Below are 15,660 nucleotides of genomic sequence, written 5' to 3'. Positions count from 1 at the left end.
GGTGGGGAGCGGGCCATTCTCTCCATAGTAGTATGGTGCTTATTGTTGTGTGTAGGGGATGTGGGGTGTAATTTCAAGAACAATTTTAACACTTCTCATTTTTGTTATGCGACATGAATATATGGTGTAGTTTTGGCCAATGAATTTTGACTCTAGTGTTGACCAATTCCTGAGCTCGTCACTGTATTATATCATGTTAAACTATCGTCTAATGGATAAGGCGAGCATTTTTTTTCAAAAAAAAAAACTCAAATTACCTAGAAATGCTCGTCTATTCATCACGGAAGGTCCTGGGACCATGCTTAACAATTTAACGTAAATATTTTCATACTTGTACTGACGTGCAAATTATTTCTTCCTTGGTTTGATGATCTCGGTTAGAATGAGATGGTTATCTCGGTATCATGCTCTCCTCTATTTTTAAACATCCAAAGAATAAAATCCACATTGGAACAGATAAAAAGAAGGAACCATGGAGCACCTCTTTGCCTCTTCACTCACCAAAGTGAAGTAAGAGGTGGGAGTGGGACTGCTCCCATGCAGTTGGCTATTCTAGAAAATGGTGAAGTTGGGTGTTGGAGAGTTGAGACTGTCCAATAATACCACCAAACGTGTTATTTCCAACATGATTTTTGCCGTTTTATTCAAATGACATGTTCACAAAGAACTTAGTTTTTTGAACGTTTAACTATTTATATGTCCAGTACTTGTTATAACCTTAAATCTATGACGTTTAAGGCAACTAGTTATTGTTTGTAAACTAATTCCTTTATCTAAACGTCACGTATTAAGGACGGACCTAGAACCCTGCAAGTAAAGCATGTCTGGACCAGCTCCATCGTGACTTAAACAGTTTGATCGGACACATCCATAAGCATCATCATCAGAGGTCCAGCACGTGCAAGCAAATCCATCACCATCCATGTGCCAGCCAAAGCCAAGGAGAGGATTTCTTCGGAGCCACTTGCCCATTCATCGTCACCCCGTCCCAACCCAACACACCACGCAGCCGCTGGTGGGCACACGCGACGCGACACCACCAGCCAACAAACACTCCCCGTCCGTCCTGTTCCTCGGGCCGGCCGGCCGGCTCCCTGCCCTCTGCGCTTACGGCTTGCTGCCGGCTGGCTGCCACCTCCCCTCCTATTATTGTCAGGAGTTGACAAACACCGAAAGGAAAAGAAGGACGATTCGCAAGATTCAGAACGAAAAAGGGAAGAACAAGAACCAAATTGGCGAGGAATAGTAGCTGCTGACTTTACTGAATGAGATCCGGTTACACAACAATCGCCTGGGAGACGATGATTCGCTAGCTACTACTACTCTACCAACTACTAGGGTTCTGATAATGTTCTTCAATACCCATTACAGCAGGATGCCAAGTCCTAAATAGCATGGACTGGCTGATTAACTTAAGCAAATGTTTAAGAAGTAAACCACTGTTTAGTATCCGATAAGTAACAGTGTTAGGCGGGTGAAAAGGTAGACTTGATGCTAGCCTTCCATTGCGAGATGGACGGTCGAGGCGAAGTCGCTGAACCGTTCTCAAGGATGCCAGACTTCTCCCTTTGGCACTTAACTGACGAACTGCGCTTCTGAATGGCAAATGCATTGCTGATCCTGACAATTATAGACGAGACGCGCAAGCAAGCGCAACGGGGGCCGGCCGCCCCCGTCCCGTACTCCCGTGCCGTCCTGCCCCGCGCTCTCCATCCCCGCTCCGGCCCTCCCCCACACGGCCACCACCGCACAGCTAGCTACCGTCCAAATCGCGGCATATAATGTGGCCCGGCCATGGAGACTTTCCTCTCCTTCCCCTCCCCTCTCTCCTTCTCCCCTCACCGCCACTCCCGCATCTGGCCCGGATTAGCCTAGCCTGGCCGTTCCCCGGCTTCCCCTCCCCGGATCGCCCCACGACCCACCGCCAGCCACGCCAGGTACGTACGACGACGCCTCCTGTTCTCTCTCGCCTGGTTCTCCTTCTCGGCCACCACCCTGCCGTCGATGGGTGCCGATTGGGCGGTTCTTCTCGCTGTTCGGCGCCGCGGCGCCTCGGGACGGGCGGTTCTCGAACCTAGATGGGTGCGGCGCACTGTTTGGTGGTGGTGGCCGCGGGGAATGTTCGTCCGTTGCTATCGAATTCAGTAATTGTGGCCGTACGGGGCGATGGGAAATCGTACAAAAGAATAAGGAAGGCGTCGGGGCTCGGTTGTTGAATCCTGCGCCGCGCCTGCCGTCTCTAATTCCCTCTCGAATTTGTCGAGATGCGGATTTGGATCATCACCACCACGCTGCTGCTCATTCGTGATTTCTGGCATTTCGCTTGCTCCTCCCATCCTGTACGGCTGCTAAGAGAATCTCGGCTTCATTTCGTTTGGCCGCGTTTTTGTTTTCTGCCACACTTGGAAGGCGCAATCGATAAGTTCTTGATGTCCGTAGTGGCTATTTCTCTAGTCTCTACGTAGGTATTTTATTCGTGGGGAATATTTGTTGAAATGCTGGTACGGAGGACGCTCCGAAAAAGAAAAGGAAGAATCAGGGGGGTTGTTGGGTTGGATTGGAGCCTGTGCCACATATTTTAACTCCAAATCCGTTGGGATAGGATTCTTTTTTCGGGCCTCTTTGTTTCTTTCCACTTTTTGCTGGAGCCGCCGATCTTGATGTCTCACCAAGAGCACCATCTCGGCTCTCCATTTCATCGGCCTTGTCTCTCAACCGGGGACCTCGTGGTGCCAACAAGATCTGACTAGATGTCTGTCTATTCGTTTCAGGTTCTTCATTCTGTTTATGCAATTTAAAGCTTGAGGCCCTGCTGATTTGATTTGCGTTGTGTTATTTCGTGTGCAGTTGATCTAAGCTGGTGCAGCTGCGAAACAATGGCGACATCCAAGAAGGACCCCCCAAACCTCGGCAGAGGCAGGATGTCACCCAACCTCAGGCCGTCCAGCAGCGAGTCCTCCGGGTACGGGTATGGCGCTAGGCGGGCGCGGTCGGTCCCAAGCTCCCCGGACCGCAAATTTGGCTCCTCGGCGTCATCAGTGGCAGCCTCTGGCTCCCCAGATGTGCAGCGTCCGTCATTGTCCAGCGCTGGCCGGTCACGGACCATGGGCTCATCCATCCATGGCAGCAGGGCACAGCCATTCCCCGGTGCAGCCTCAAAGCCTACCCTGTCAAGGGCAAAATCCGACAATGTGAGCACCAGTTCGCAGCGACCTCCAGCGCTTGCTGTGCCGCCAAGCAACTCCTTCAAGGACATGGCCAAGACTGCACCTAAGGCATCGCCATCCAATTTGCTGAGGAGTAAAGCCTCTCCAAGGCCTACTGCTGACAGTTGCAAAGCGGTGGCATCTCCGAAACCCAGCAGCCAGAGAGTGGCATCGCCAAGTACTGCTCGAGGTGACAGAGTCCAGCCGGTGTCCACTGCACGCTCTCCTGGTGCAGCCGCAAAGAAGAGATTGGATGCTGTTAATGGTGCTACTGCCAGCTCAAAGGCTAAAAGTGTTTCTCAGAAGGCAATGGGGCCATCTGCAAGCAGGAAGGAGAAAGACAAGGATCCATCAATGCAGTGTAAGGAAACTGAGGCCTCATCCATAGAAGAGCATTTGCACGAGGAGCACCCTGATCCAGTTGATCCGAAATCCATGGACGTGACTGTACCTGATCAGCACGAACCATCTTCCAATCAACCAGAACAAGTCAAAAATGCGGAGGACTCCAAGGGACACCTCTCTGTAGAGAAAGCAGGCGCCAATGAGTTGCATAATGGAGGGCAAGATGCCAATGGCAGCATCAAAACTATATATGAATGTGGGCTTGTTGAGAAGGTGGCTGACCAAAGAGCAGACAGGGCAGTGCCAAGGACTGAAGTGGCTCAGGCATGGAGGAAGCATGATCCCAGGAGCAATGAGGTGATTGAGGAAACCAAAAGTAAGCTACTGGAGGAGAGGAAGAGCAGGGTGAAGGCGCTTGTGGGGGCCTTTGAGACGGTCTTGTCATTCAAGGAATAGTGCTACTTTCTCGTCGGATCCGTTGTGTCCTCAATGTTGAGTACATCATGTCATGAATATATATGTGATCCCTGGAGCTGAGTGTTTATATGGTGATTTCCTTGGTTCGTTGTACTCAATCTTTTTCCTGGATGATCTTTGCTTTTATTGATGTAGAGTTGAATTAAATGATGGTGTTTATTCCAGAGAACATTTGGATCCTGTGAGGAATATTCATATATGCATTCTTTTTTGTTATCTTGCAAAATATGCTCCATTATTGTGTCAGGATATTACCGGTGCTGATTGCTGAATGCTGATATATATATCAGATAACGTCAGATGGCGGAGGGTTCTGTGCTTATAACTTGTAAAAAATTAAAAAAAAAATCATATGGTCCGTCAAATGCATATGCATTCTGCTAAATGTATGTTTCTTAAAAAGAACAGTTCCATTGGTGGTTGGAATAAGTGTAAGCTGGAAAAGTTTCAATTGCCATGCTCTTTTTTTTTTTTTTGAAACCTTCAATTGCCATGTTCTGCTCTTGAATTGATTGCTTCAAGTACGTGTGCTATAAAAGTTTTCTGCACACAGCCGTGGAAGGAGATTTTATTTTGACGTGGCATCTGAACTCCGTGGGATGGAAAATAGCTGCTGCCTTTACATTACGCAGTAACTCAATTATCATGTAAAAGTGAATCCATTTAGTTTAGGAGTACTCTCCCTATTTACCTACACACTGCTGAATATTTTTGGGAAACATATATAAGCTACCATGAATCATTTTTGCAGGTGACACATGAGGACGACTTTGTCAAAGCAATTACGACGGTGCAAGCCAAGAAAACTACCAGTCTGAACTACTGCTAGCAGCCTAGCATGGAGGAGCTTATTTGTGAATTAGTCTATCATGTTAACCTGTCTACTCTTTAAGAAAAATACTTTTAACTTTTTCATTAAAAATACCATGTCAATTCAGTTCCGTTTGAGCGACAAGAGTAACATGTTGGAACTGGATCAGCGCCACCAGAGGCGGCCGGCCCTCTGTTTGGATCTCCAGCCACAGCTTACATGTCACCGTGCTCGACCTGTAGATGCGCACAAAACCTTGCTGCTCTTTTCTTTCGCAAAGCCTGCGTACTGGACGGTGGATGCTACCCCTGATCTCCAGTTCTGCTAGAATCAACAATGGAAAATGGTTGGTAGCTACCAAATCGATCATCCTGAAAGTCCATTTTCAGACCATCCTCAGCTACGAAACCCGTATATACACAACCCTCGTGTGTCCGTGCCGGGCACAAATTGGAGTCTCATGTTTCAATTGGTAGAGTTGTCACTGGGGATGTTGCCTATGCTTCACTGGGAAGATAGGCTGAAGCTATGCAATGCAGCAAGAGACTTCTGTCAGCAGTCACCTTGATGGAATTTAGAAGCATATATTCCATTCTATTGTAATCAAACAATGGATGTTGATAAGAACTTCACAAATTTTATTGCACTATAATTTATATCAACAGCAGTCAGAAAGAATTGAGATGCCCCATCATAGAACTTGGCACAACGAATACACCGGGTAAAAAATATGTGCAAAATTTGGTAAAGCCAACACTGTATATGAGTGGTTTTTCACAAATGTAGATTTGATTTCATTGTACAAAGCTATGAGTGCTTACACATTAGTCAACATGGATAAACCAGCGGAGTGGCTTGTTGCATTATTGCACTTCCGTAAGTGAATGCCTGAAGGCGGGAAAGTTTCCCAGTAAACTGTGATTATGAACTGCATTATGCAAAATTTCCACTATCTGTCAGTTCAGGGTTCCTAATAAACCAAAAGCTAAAAAATTCTGTCATGAGATGACAAGCCTACCAAATCGTTTGCAAACAGCGGAGAAAGAGCCACCAGGCTTTTATCTCACACTATCCTATCTTTGTATCACTTGCAGCAGGTTATCTGCAGGCAGCAGATGAGGTGGTAGGCCGTGACTCAATCCTGGAGATAACCATTTACAGACTTCTATCATCAGCATATAACCCCTGGAAGCTTGGCAGAATATTGACAAACATATAAAGCTTCACGAGTACCAAATAACACTGGAAAAAACTCAGTATATTGTACAGAACATGAAGCAAGCTGAGGGCATGAATACAAGGACTTACTATGACATAACCTATAAATGTCCTCAACTTATCAAGTGAGCTTTAACCAAATCATGCACAAACAAATAGCTCCAACCTCAAGCGTACATTTTACTTAAGTGGTAATACTCCAGATATAATTTCTGCTACTCATTTTTCATCCCAATAGAAGGAGAAAAGGGTAGTGAAGACAAGTAGGAAAAAGAAAATAGCACCTCCATGAACAATATGGAAAGGGAAACTTTCGTATGTGCTCTCCTTTTATTAGTCCTATCATCCTTTGAGGAAGAACTAGGTCCAGAACTACCTTTTTTGTACCAAAGCATTTGCATATCAAAGATACTGAATGTTCAGGATTAGCAATTCCTACTAACATGCATTCTGCCATGACAATAAATCATTGAACTAAGCAACAAAATGTCATTGTGAGACTCACTGTTCTCTGCACGATAGTAACCTAAGCATGAGTGCTTACAGTAGCTTTGTCATGCACTACAATGAATGGCAATATTAACTCATAAAGGCAATGACACTGACAATTGGCCCAATGACAAGGATTAACGAGGTTATCAACTCAAAATATATGAGATTGTTTTGGTATCTCCTCTATTTGCCAGGAATGAATTGTTTAGATCGACTAATTATAATTGTTAGCACATCTATATAATGAGATGTATTGCAATCATTCAGATATAGATCTCCTTTCCCTCTAGATCTATTTCTTATCTACCTACCAACTTCGTTTTTTTTCCAATGATCAAAAGATCATTACAGAAAAAAATTCAATGTAAACTTCAGACAAGTTCACAATGCAGTTTCCCTGCATCTCTATTTGCATCAAAGAGATTGAAAAGTTCCTCAGAATGATTGAGGTTATAGTGTAACCCGTAAGATACTGCCTCCTATTTGCTTAGCAGGAACCAGTGACGGTACATTAAGATCTACCTTTTTAACCTGGAGTCCCGGATAGTCATCAAACCATCCAGAGACTGCAAGGCCTATCACATTGTGTTAAGATCCCCAGATCTATTATATCATGCCAGAAATCCAACAAGATACGTAACAAAGACAACTCTGAACTTTTTATTTGTTTGTCAACATGTGTGCAATGAGATAACTACCAGATAGGAATAGCAATCACAGAGGGATGATCACAAATAAGTGAGACAGTGGCTTGAATGATTTTGGATATGGGGAGATATAGAATTTGCTGAAAGAATTTTACGAAAGCATAAGACTAACTCATTATTGTTGAATCATTCATAACGGATATAAAACTTGTCTCTTATAGGATGACCCCACTGACTTGTAAGAAACGATTTCTAGACTTAAGGAACATTAGCCTAATACATAGAATATATTTAGTTTTCAACTGACAATGTGATGTGGCACTTGCACAAACAGGTGTGGGCCTAATAATGGAATACCTGTGTAGATATTACCTGTAACTTTAACGTAACTGTAACACAATTGACAACTTGCCACATTCCCCCCCCCCCCCCCCCCCCCGCCCAAAACACACACACACACTATATTGCATTGATAAATGTGGTTTTCATTGACATTTTTTGCCAGTGAAACAACAAATATATTGATTTATAAAATGTTAAGACACACACTACAAATACTTTAGTTCACAATTTTTATGTAAACAGAGCCATCACATATACAGTTTACTATTATTATACTCATTTTAGCTATTCAGACCTATATGATGCCCTTTTCAAGTGAATCCCTCCTATTCCACAGAAATTTTTACCCTATCCTCATTTGATACAACTATATTAACAGTTTCTACATCCTTAAAATGTGTTCATTAGTTTGCTTCTTTTATGATAGGTAAAGAAGAAAACAGGGAACTTCTAGGAAACTTGGATAAAAACTTCTAGGAAACTTAAAACTTTTTTGAATAAAACCTCTCTGTAACTGGTGCTGGCTGCTACCCCATTCTGATGGGATCCCATTGGTTAGCAGTGCTCCTAAAGAATAATGGGCACTTAGACACATCTTCACCTTAGTAAGGAATATATCCTCATGCCAACTGCAAATGATGCAAGACACATGCCAGCATGACTACAACATATGGCAGTATGGCACTCAAGAGAAAGAAGAAAATATACTTGATACCACATGACTACTTTGTCTCAGAAATAGCAGAGAACTACATGGAAATTGTATGTTTCAGTACCACAACACGAAAGATGGAAAAAAATATTATTAGCATATAAGGGCCAAGAGCCCAATGTATAAGGAACTATTTAACAAAAGGGTGTTTCCACTGTTTATCTTTCAGAGACAACTGTTGTATCTTAATAGTTTGACACAACTACTGTCAGTTTGGTCCTTGTTTCCACCAATTCTGATGAAAATATACTCATACATCAACACTAAAAGTGTTGCCAACATACGCCTGATAAATAATTCTATTTCTAGTGACATTGAAACAAAACTGAGTGCAAATAAAATCTAGGAACTGCTATATCTATGCTAAAAATATAAAAGTTGAAATGCACAAGCACATATTAGTGCAGTAAACTTACAGATCAAATCTGTGATATGGCTCCTCAATTTGTTTAGCCAGCACCATAGTTCTCGCTGAAGCACTTTTGCAATAGTGGTGCTTAGGTGCATGAAATGAATGAGTTCTAAAATGCAGCACCAGTGGATAAGCAGATCTTTGCTTATTCTGGAAAATTGCACTGGAGCTGAGATGCCAAACAATCAGGACACTGCACACAGAATTCATCAGCATTTTCCACCTAGTGGCCTGACTAGAACAGCCATGAAGCAAGACACGCCATCAAGATCCTAGAACCTTGTGAGGAGATCATTCCAACCTGCTCCATCCAACTAGTCGTATGAATTAATCTTTTCAAGTAGCAGTGATGCATTAACCCCAAGCAAGCAAGGGTTTAACTCCATCACTGCCTTTAAGTCCTGCATGGAGATGGAATTTGTCTCTGGAGGTATAATACCACCTTGCCCAGGAATATGATTTTGCAGTGACACACCATTTATTAGTTTTCGGCGAAGTTGCTGCTTCAATGCCTCATTTCTTAGTTTGCCAAGTTGAGACCTTGCTGTTACTAATTCAACGCAAGGTCCAATCAACTGCTTAATGAAAACATCTATACCATTATTCAACAAATTGGCACACTCTATTGACACCCCTTCCAACCCTTCTGATTCTGCTATTTTGTCCATCCTCTTCTTCACCGACAAAGTATCACATAGTTCACCAAATTCAATACAAGTATCAGAGGTATCCTTTGAACTGATAGAAGCAAGGGCTGAGGGTTTTTGGAACCCAGCAAAACTACCAGGACGTAACTGAATGCCAAGTGGAGCTTGAACTGGACCTTGGGATTGGTGTATAATTTCTCGTCCCAGGTTCTCTCCTGAAGGCAGAGCAGATCCATTGCTATGCAGGGAGTGTAAACTGAATGGTTCCTTCTCCAGACGCGGTCGCTTGATAAGCGGTTCCACATGTTCACCTTTTTGAACTTGTGTACATCTCTTCAGATCACTCAAATGATGAACACCATTCTCCTGAATAGTCGCACAATGGTTCAGTGATGACTTATGGGTTAATGCATTTTCCCTTCTGCTTGATGGTTTGTTCTCTTTGACATTCTGGTTCAAAGCACTACCGTTGTCCCAGACAGGAGGAACAAATGCATGGCCAGATGGGGTGGCACCTCTGACCAACTTAGGATCATTAATTACAGGTGGGCCACATGCTCTACTGGCATTGTGTAGGATAGAACGTATGAGGTGGTTATGCAATGGGAGATTCTCATGGCCAAGTGCCACAAGGCACAGCTTTTCAAATTCATTTTTGCTCAGTCTTGAAGATAAGAACCTCTCTAGGTGCTGAAAGTACTTTCTTGCTCGTTCAGGCCCAATCCTTTTAAAAATCTTGGACTTGATCTCACGAACATCAATACGTGTACTCTGTCCTGCAGATGATGGTACTGGTTGAACGCTTGGTGCTGGTTGCACTGATGGTGGTGTAGAGGACGGCATTTCTCAGGCAAGTGATTCCATATAAATACAGCTGAGCCACAAAGAGAATCCCACAAAATGCCCAGTAGAAACTTTAATTTCCAATTTGAAATCTGATACTACACTGCCAAACTTGAAATGTCTCTGCAATGAGCAAATATCTGATTCAACAACATAATAACCAATGTAAAGTAACAACAAAAGTATGGAAAAAAAACAATGCCACCTGTAGCCAGCTTACCCAAGAACAATTAATCAGTCTCTCGAGCTAATAAAATACTAAAGATGTGTTTGGAGGATCTAATTGGTATTGAGATATGAGGTGAGTGTGGGACAAATAACCCTCGATAGGAAGCGATTGAGGATTAGGATTAGCCCACCCCCTATCCTAATCTCTATCCATAAAACCAAATAAGCCGTAGTGATACAAACTTTTACAGTACAATACAGGCAATATAGCTTGCACAAATGTAGATAGCAAGGACTTTGAGCGGACGAATGATCAAATAAAAGGGGGAAAGAAAAGAGAAAACCCGCTACCTGACCTCCATATACAAATCAGTAAAATATGATTACAATTGCCAATAACATTAATCTAATATAGGAGCAAAATGGCCTACTTGATTATTCTAAATGCATAGGTTGCCACAAACTGTTTTTTCTCCAGTGGGACATTAGGCTTTTGACAGGTCCAACTGCTGGCCAACTAAAAATATGCTTCATACAGAATGTCAATATATCAATGCTATGACAGGAATCTTTATTCGCTAACATATTATATAGTCCACACCTCCAGCAGTATGTATTGGAGGCCTACTGTATCATTTGGTAACATCTAAAGCTACTTCAGGAAATTTTGCAGGATATTAAAAACCTTTGGTTGTTTGTGACCCATTCGTAAGACCTAAAACACCCACTAAACCAATAATATGGAATCAAAGACAATGCTATCGACATGCTTGGAGATCAAAAGAAGTCATGACTGGTGGCACATTTTCAAATAATCTTTAGTTAGAACAGGTGAACAGCCAAGTTACTGCAGCATTTTCCTTACAAAATATGAACTTTGCACTCAGAGAAAGACATCGTTTTTGACAAAATGAGACCAACATAGAAACTCCACTACAAAATACTCCCTCCATTTTAAATACATGCTAATTAGCTTGTCCTAAACATCAAATATTTTAAAACAAAGGGAGTTAGATGCTAAGAGCTTAAAACAGCAAAACAAGATACAATAAGAGAAACTACAGGAAACAAAGGCACTGCATTTCGAAGGAATGGGTATCAAAGCCATCGAGACAATCAATCACATACAAACAGACTCCCACTATCGATTCCATTAAAATAGCATGCCAAGGTCAACTCAAAACTAAAAGGAGAGCAACTCTGAAATTGAACCTAAAACAGAATAACGCATGCTTCGCTGATGTGACCAAAGCTGCCTTTATTCACAAATGCACAAAATTCACACTTGTAAGCTTAGATTTCCTGGGTTAAACAGAACCAAACTATAGATAACCAAGAACATTCTAATCCAGAATCTAAAAAGAAAAAAAAATGCTGCCATCTGCTGCATGAAGCAAACCTAGGTAAAGTCTGGTCCTACAAAATCATCAAAGTTCAAAGGGGGAGAAAAAAAGAACATCCAAATACCCACTAAAAAGAAAACCCAAACAGCAAGCTCTAGAGCGACCAAATTTTGAACAGCACAGTGCTGCAAATTAAATCATATCTCAAATTCCGACGAACCCAAGCTTTGCTGATCCCATCCAAATCACCTGAATCAAAGAGACAATAGACGCTAGGGTTTCGCACGAAATTCAAACTCCCAAGCTCGAATCCATGCACACAGCAAGCACCCATCGATCAAACAGAGGGAAATAAAGAACCCGCATCATAGCTTCCATCGCAGCACCAAACCTCGCCACGACAACGACGCAGAGCTCAAACTCCCCAATCCCCAGCTCGCCCCCTCTGATCCAGTCCGGGTCACCCCCAATTCCGATCCGAACCGAAGTTTCCGCACCCGAATTCGAGCTCCCGGCGCCCGAATAGTGAGGCCGACGCCACACCGGCGAGCGGCGCAGCCGCCATTGGCCGTTGGCCCGCCATTGCCGGCCGTGGTCGCGCCGCGCGTGGGGGCGGATCAAGGCAGGGGTAATTGGGACGGAGGCAGGAAGCTCTCACCTTTGCTTCTTCTGCGCGCGCGCGGACGCGGGCGAGGCGGAGGGTGGCGGGAGCGATCGGGGCCTGCTGCAGCTCCCGTCAGGCTCCACGCGCTGCTGCAGCTGTCGCGAGGGGCCGCCGAGGCGGGCTATCGCGGGACGCTCCGCTTGCCGAGTAGGGACGGCGGGGGCTCGGGTGGTCCGGGACGGCGCCGGCGCCGGCGGCTGCAGGCCTGCCGCTGCGTCGGAGGAGGAGGGAGGTGGTGGTGGTGCGAGAGTTTGCTGGCTGCTGTTGGGTTGGGCTTGGTGTTGTGCTGCGGCCGTTCTCCGTTCCGTCTCGGTCCCGATGTCGTTGTACTTGTTCACTCTGACTCGTCCTCCCTTCTCACTTGCTGCAATCTCTTCTCTTTTTTTTCCTTCGATTTTTGCTGCCTTATTTTGGTTTTGCTACCTCTAATTTATGTCGACTAAGTGTAAACAACTGACGTACACCTCACATATATCTCCAGTATTACAAGTAACAAGCGCATCCACATGCTCCAAAGAAAGTTTTGGACACCGTTAAGAAGCTCTAGGACTAAGAGCAACTTCAAGAGCTCCCTTCAATTACCTCTAAAACCTTAATTAGGAGAAAATAGGAAAAAAAAAGTTGCTCGAACAGGTCTTCAAACCTACAGCAAATTTGCGTCCGTCCGCATCGAGAGCTATTCCGCTCGCAAATTTGAGCGGCGCTTCTCCTCCCCCAATCCGCCCCTGCGCGCCCGCACCTGCCATTCGCGCTATTTTTTTTCACGCGCGCCATTCCTTTCCCGAGCAGCGGCGGCAGCTCTTTTCCCAAGCAGCGGCGGCTGCTCCTTTCTCGAGCGGCGACAGCGGCTGCTCCTTTCCCGGGCAGCGGCGGCAACTCATTTCCCGAGCGACGGCGGCGCAAGAGGCCTGCAGAAGGAGCCGCGAATGTCAAGTGGTCCCATCCGGCAAGGGCAAGATCGGTGCGACAGGTAGAAGATGCGCCAGGTCATGGCCGTTGGCGGCCCCAACGCCTAATGGAACGGTGGTGTCCAAGATTTCCAGTTTGCTGGCGGTGAGTACCTTGGCCAGATCGATGGAGGTGAGATGTGAAGTGAAGGACAGGGTCGACGACCACCGTGTCCTCCGATGGCAGGCCTTGCTGGCAATGATGATGATCCCCTGGTGGAGTAATATCCTGGCAGTGACGCCCCCTCGGCATCCTTTGAGCACATGACCAACAGCAACACTTTTTTGAATGGTATGGTTCTCATAATCTATTACCCTAATTCGTCAATCAAATTCATGTTTTGTTCTTGGATCCTTGGTTTCCGTAAAGATTTGAGTTAATTTTGCTAATGTGCAGTGCTCTGTACATGCAATTGGCCCAATTGACTAGTCTGAAGAAGCCACATATGCTGATAAAAAATTCAGAATAGATAAGGAGATAGGGAGGATGCTTGATAAATCATTGAAGATCCTAGATGATAATGGTTTGTTTCCTTTAGAAAAGGAAGTTAAACATGATGTGTTTCAACTCTGAGAAGCATGGAAGTCTCTTCTGTACGAGTATAAAATAAGACATGTTTATAGTCATAAAGGGTGCCCAACTTAGCATATCAGATTTGGTGACCTTTCAGAAGTAGAAGAGGTAGTACGTGGACTTGAAGATTCTAAAGCCAACTAACTGGGGGGTGTTTGGATACTAGGTGCTAAATTTTAGCAGTGTCGCATCGGATGTTCGGATGCTAATTAGGAGGACTAGACATGAGCTAATTATAAAACTAATTGCAGAACCCTGTGCTAATTCGCGAGACGAATCTATTAAGCCTAATTAATCCATCATTAGCAAATGGTTACTGTAGCACCACATTGTCAAATCATGAACTAATTAGGCTTAATAGATTCGTCTCGTGAATTAGACTCCATCTGTGCAATTATTTTTGTAATTAGCCTATGTTTAATACTCCTAATTAGCATCCAAACATCCGATGTGACAGGTGCTAAACTTTAGCAGCGAGTATCCAAACGGGACCTAAGTCATACATCTTAATTTGGCGTGAATTAATGTCAAGCTACGCTAGAATTTGGTGTTTAGCCTATTTGCGGTGATGTAATTATTCTTGTCATGTTGATTGCTTTCTTATCTGAAAATAGTGCCTATTTAAACCTTTTTCAGTTTGGATTGTTTTTCATGCAAGAGCACTTTGATTAGAATTGTTACTACCTACTATTGACTGAAAACAGGCTGCTCATTATTGTCAACCTGAGTTATAATTCTGCATCTGTACTGATTATGTTGTGGACCAAACAGAACAATAAACCAAGTGTTGTGGCCAACAATATATTCTTGATTTCTAAAAATTGTTGTTTTGGTTCAATGGACCTCTGCCAGGTACTCTAGATGGTTCTGTTTAGTTTTAAGGGAATGGGATGCTGGTTGCTGAAATAAATGGCAGGTAACGAGCGAGAAGACTTCACATGTTGGAGTACTAATTTGGGTTGTTGAGTTTCCACAGAATATATCACTTCTATACGGGTATCTTAACTTGACCGCCAAAGATTATCTGATTGTGGAAATTAGTTTGTCATATATAGAGAACATATCTCTTCTGGAAATAAAACCACTGTAGTTCATCTACTGTCATGAGAACTCTGTTCCCGGTATTGCAAATGCTTATGCTGCAGCCTGTGCTGGTATTCTGCTTTATAGGGGTCCAATTTTAACACCTTGAAATATTTAAATGATTTTATTTTCTAGATGAATTGTATCAGTGCAACTCATGCTCAATAGCATCTGTCCACGGCGCAACTTAGGGTGTTGAGCTTGATGACATGTGAAGTGTCCTGGAACTGAACCAATGAGGTCTATCAATGTGTTTTTCTATGGGGAGCAGAATGGCTGCTTCCAGTGTGTTGAAAGAATTAAGTTAGAACATCAGTACAGACTATATGGGACACCACAGTTACATTGTACAGAAACTAAAGCCAAAATAATGGTTTTTAAGTTATGGAATGCCTATAGCAAAGCCTGGTACACCTTCAGCTCCAGTGCTGCTAGACTCCAGTTCATATAATTTGCTTGTTTAGGTTTTGTGGCTTGCAGGTTATCAGTGTCTGAAGATTTAACTTGTTCTTCTGCAGATAGGTCTCTGTTTGGCCTTAAGTGGATGATTACTACTGCTCTATGTGTTCTGTCACAGGGTCATATTTATTCATTGAGCTTTGATAGAAAACTTATCAGTTATTAAATGCTTGCAGGAAATGTATATTTTTCCAACATGATGATGGATGAAACCAATTAAGAGGATTTTGATAATTATAGCAACATATATGCTGACCAACAGTCACATGC

The 15,660-nt window shown here is 43.7% G+C and overlaps 2 protein-coding genes across 10 annotated transcripts; one reads left to right on the top strand and one right to left on the bottom strand.

The window, feature by feature from the left end:
• Positions 1-1,667: 1,667 nt before the first annotated feature.
• Positions 1,668-4,254, top strand: LOC101754652 (proteoglycan 4). 2 transcript variants are annotated; one of them, XM_004975151.4, is made up of 2 exons: positions 1,668-1,937; positions 2,848-4,254. In XM_004975151.4, the coding sequence occupies exon 2, from the start codon at positions 2,877-2,879 to the stop codon at positions 4,005-4,007; it is 1,131 nt and encodes a 376-aa protein (XP_004975208.1). In that variant the 5' UTR covers positions 1,668-1,937; positions 2,848-2,876; the 3' UTR covers positions 4,008-4,254. The 2 variants fall into 2 exon arrangements, with proteins under 2 accessions (XP_004975208.1, XP_004975207.1); XM_004975150.4 differs by lacking the exon at positions 1,668-1,937 and adding an exon at positions 1,962-2,752.
• A 479-nt stretch (positions 4,255-4,733) lies between these two features.
• LOC101754002 lies at positions 4,734-12,641 on the bottom strand. Of its 8 annotated transcripts, XR_002678472.1 has the most exons (6): positions 12,322-12,641; positions 8,667-10,275; positions 8,043-8,167; positions 5,858-5,980; positions 5,661-5,767; positions 4,734-5,163 (listed from the first exon to the last, which is right to left on the bottom strand). XR_002678472.1 is itself a non-coding variant. In XM_004975149.3 (2 exons), exon 2 carries the CDS (start codon positions 10,150-10,152, stop codon positions 8,977-8,979), a length of 1,176 nt encoding a protein of 391 aa, XP_004975206.1. In that variant the 5' UTR covers positions 10,153-10,275; positions 12,322-12,641; the 3' UTR covers positions 8,324-8,976. The 8 variants fall into 8 exon arrangements, 1 of the variants encoding a protein (XP_004975206.1); XR_001164611.3 differs by lacking the exon at positions 8,043-8,167 and having other exon boundaries at positions 4,743-5,365; XR_002678471.1 differs by lacking the exon at positions 8,043-8,167 and having other exon boundaries at positions 4,756-5,163.
• Between the last annotated feature and the right edge of the window lie 3,019 nt (positions 12,642-15,660).

Source organism: Setaria italica, chromosome VII, assembly GCF_000263155.2.
Source record: "Setaria italica strain Yugu1 chromosome VII, Setaria_italica_v2.0, whole genome shotgun sequence".
NCBI classification, from domain to species: Eukaryota; Viridiplantae; Streptophyta; class Magnoliopsida; order Poales; family Poaceae; genus Setaria; species Setaria italica.
Note: the sequence above shows the minus strand (reverse complement) of the source record. Positions and strands in the feature narration are given on the sequence as shown.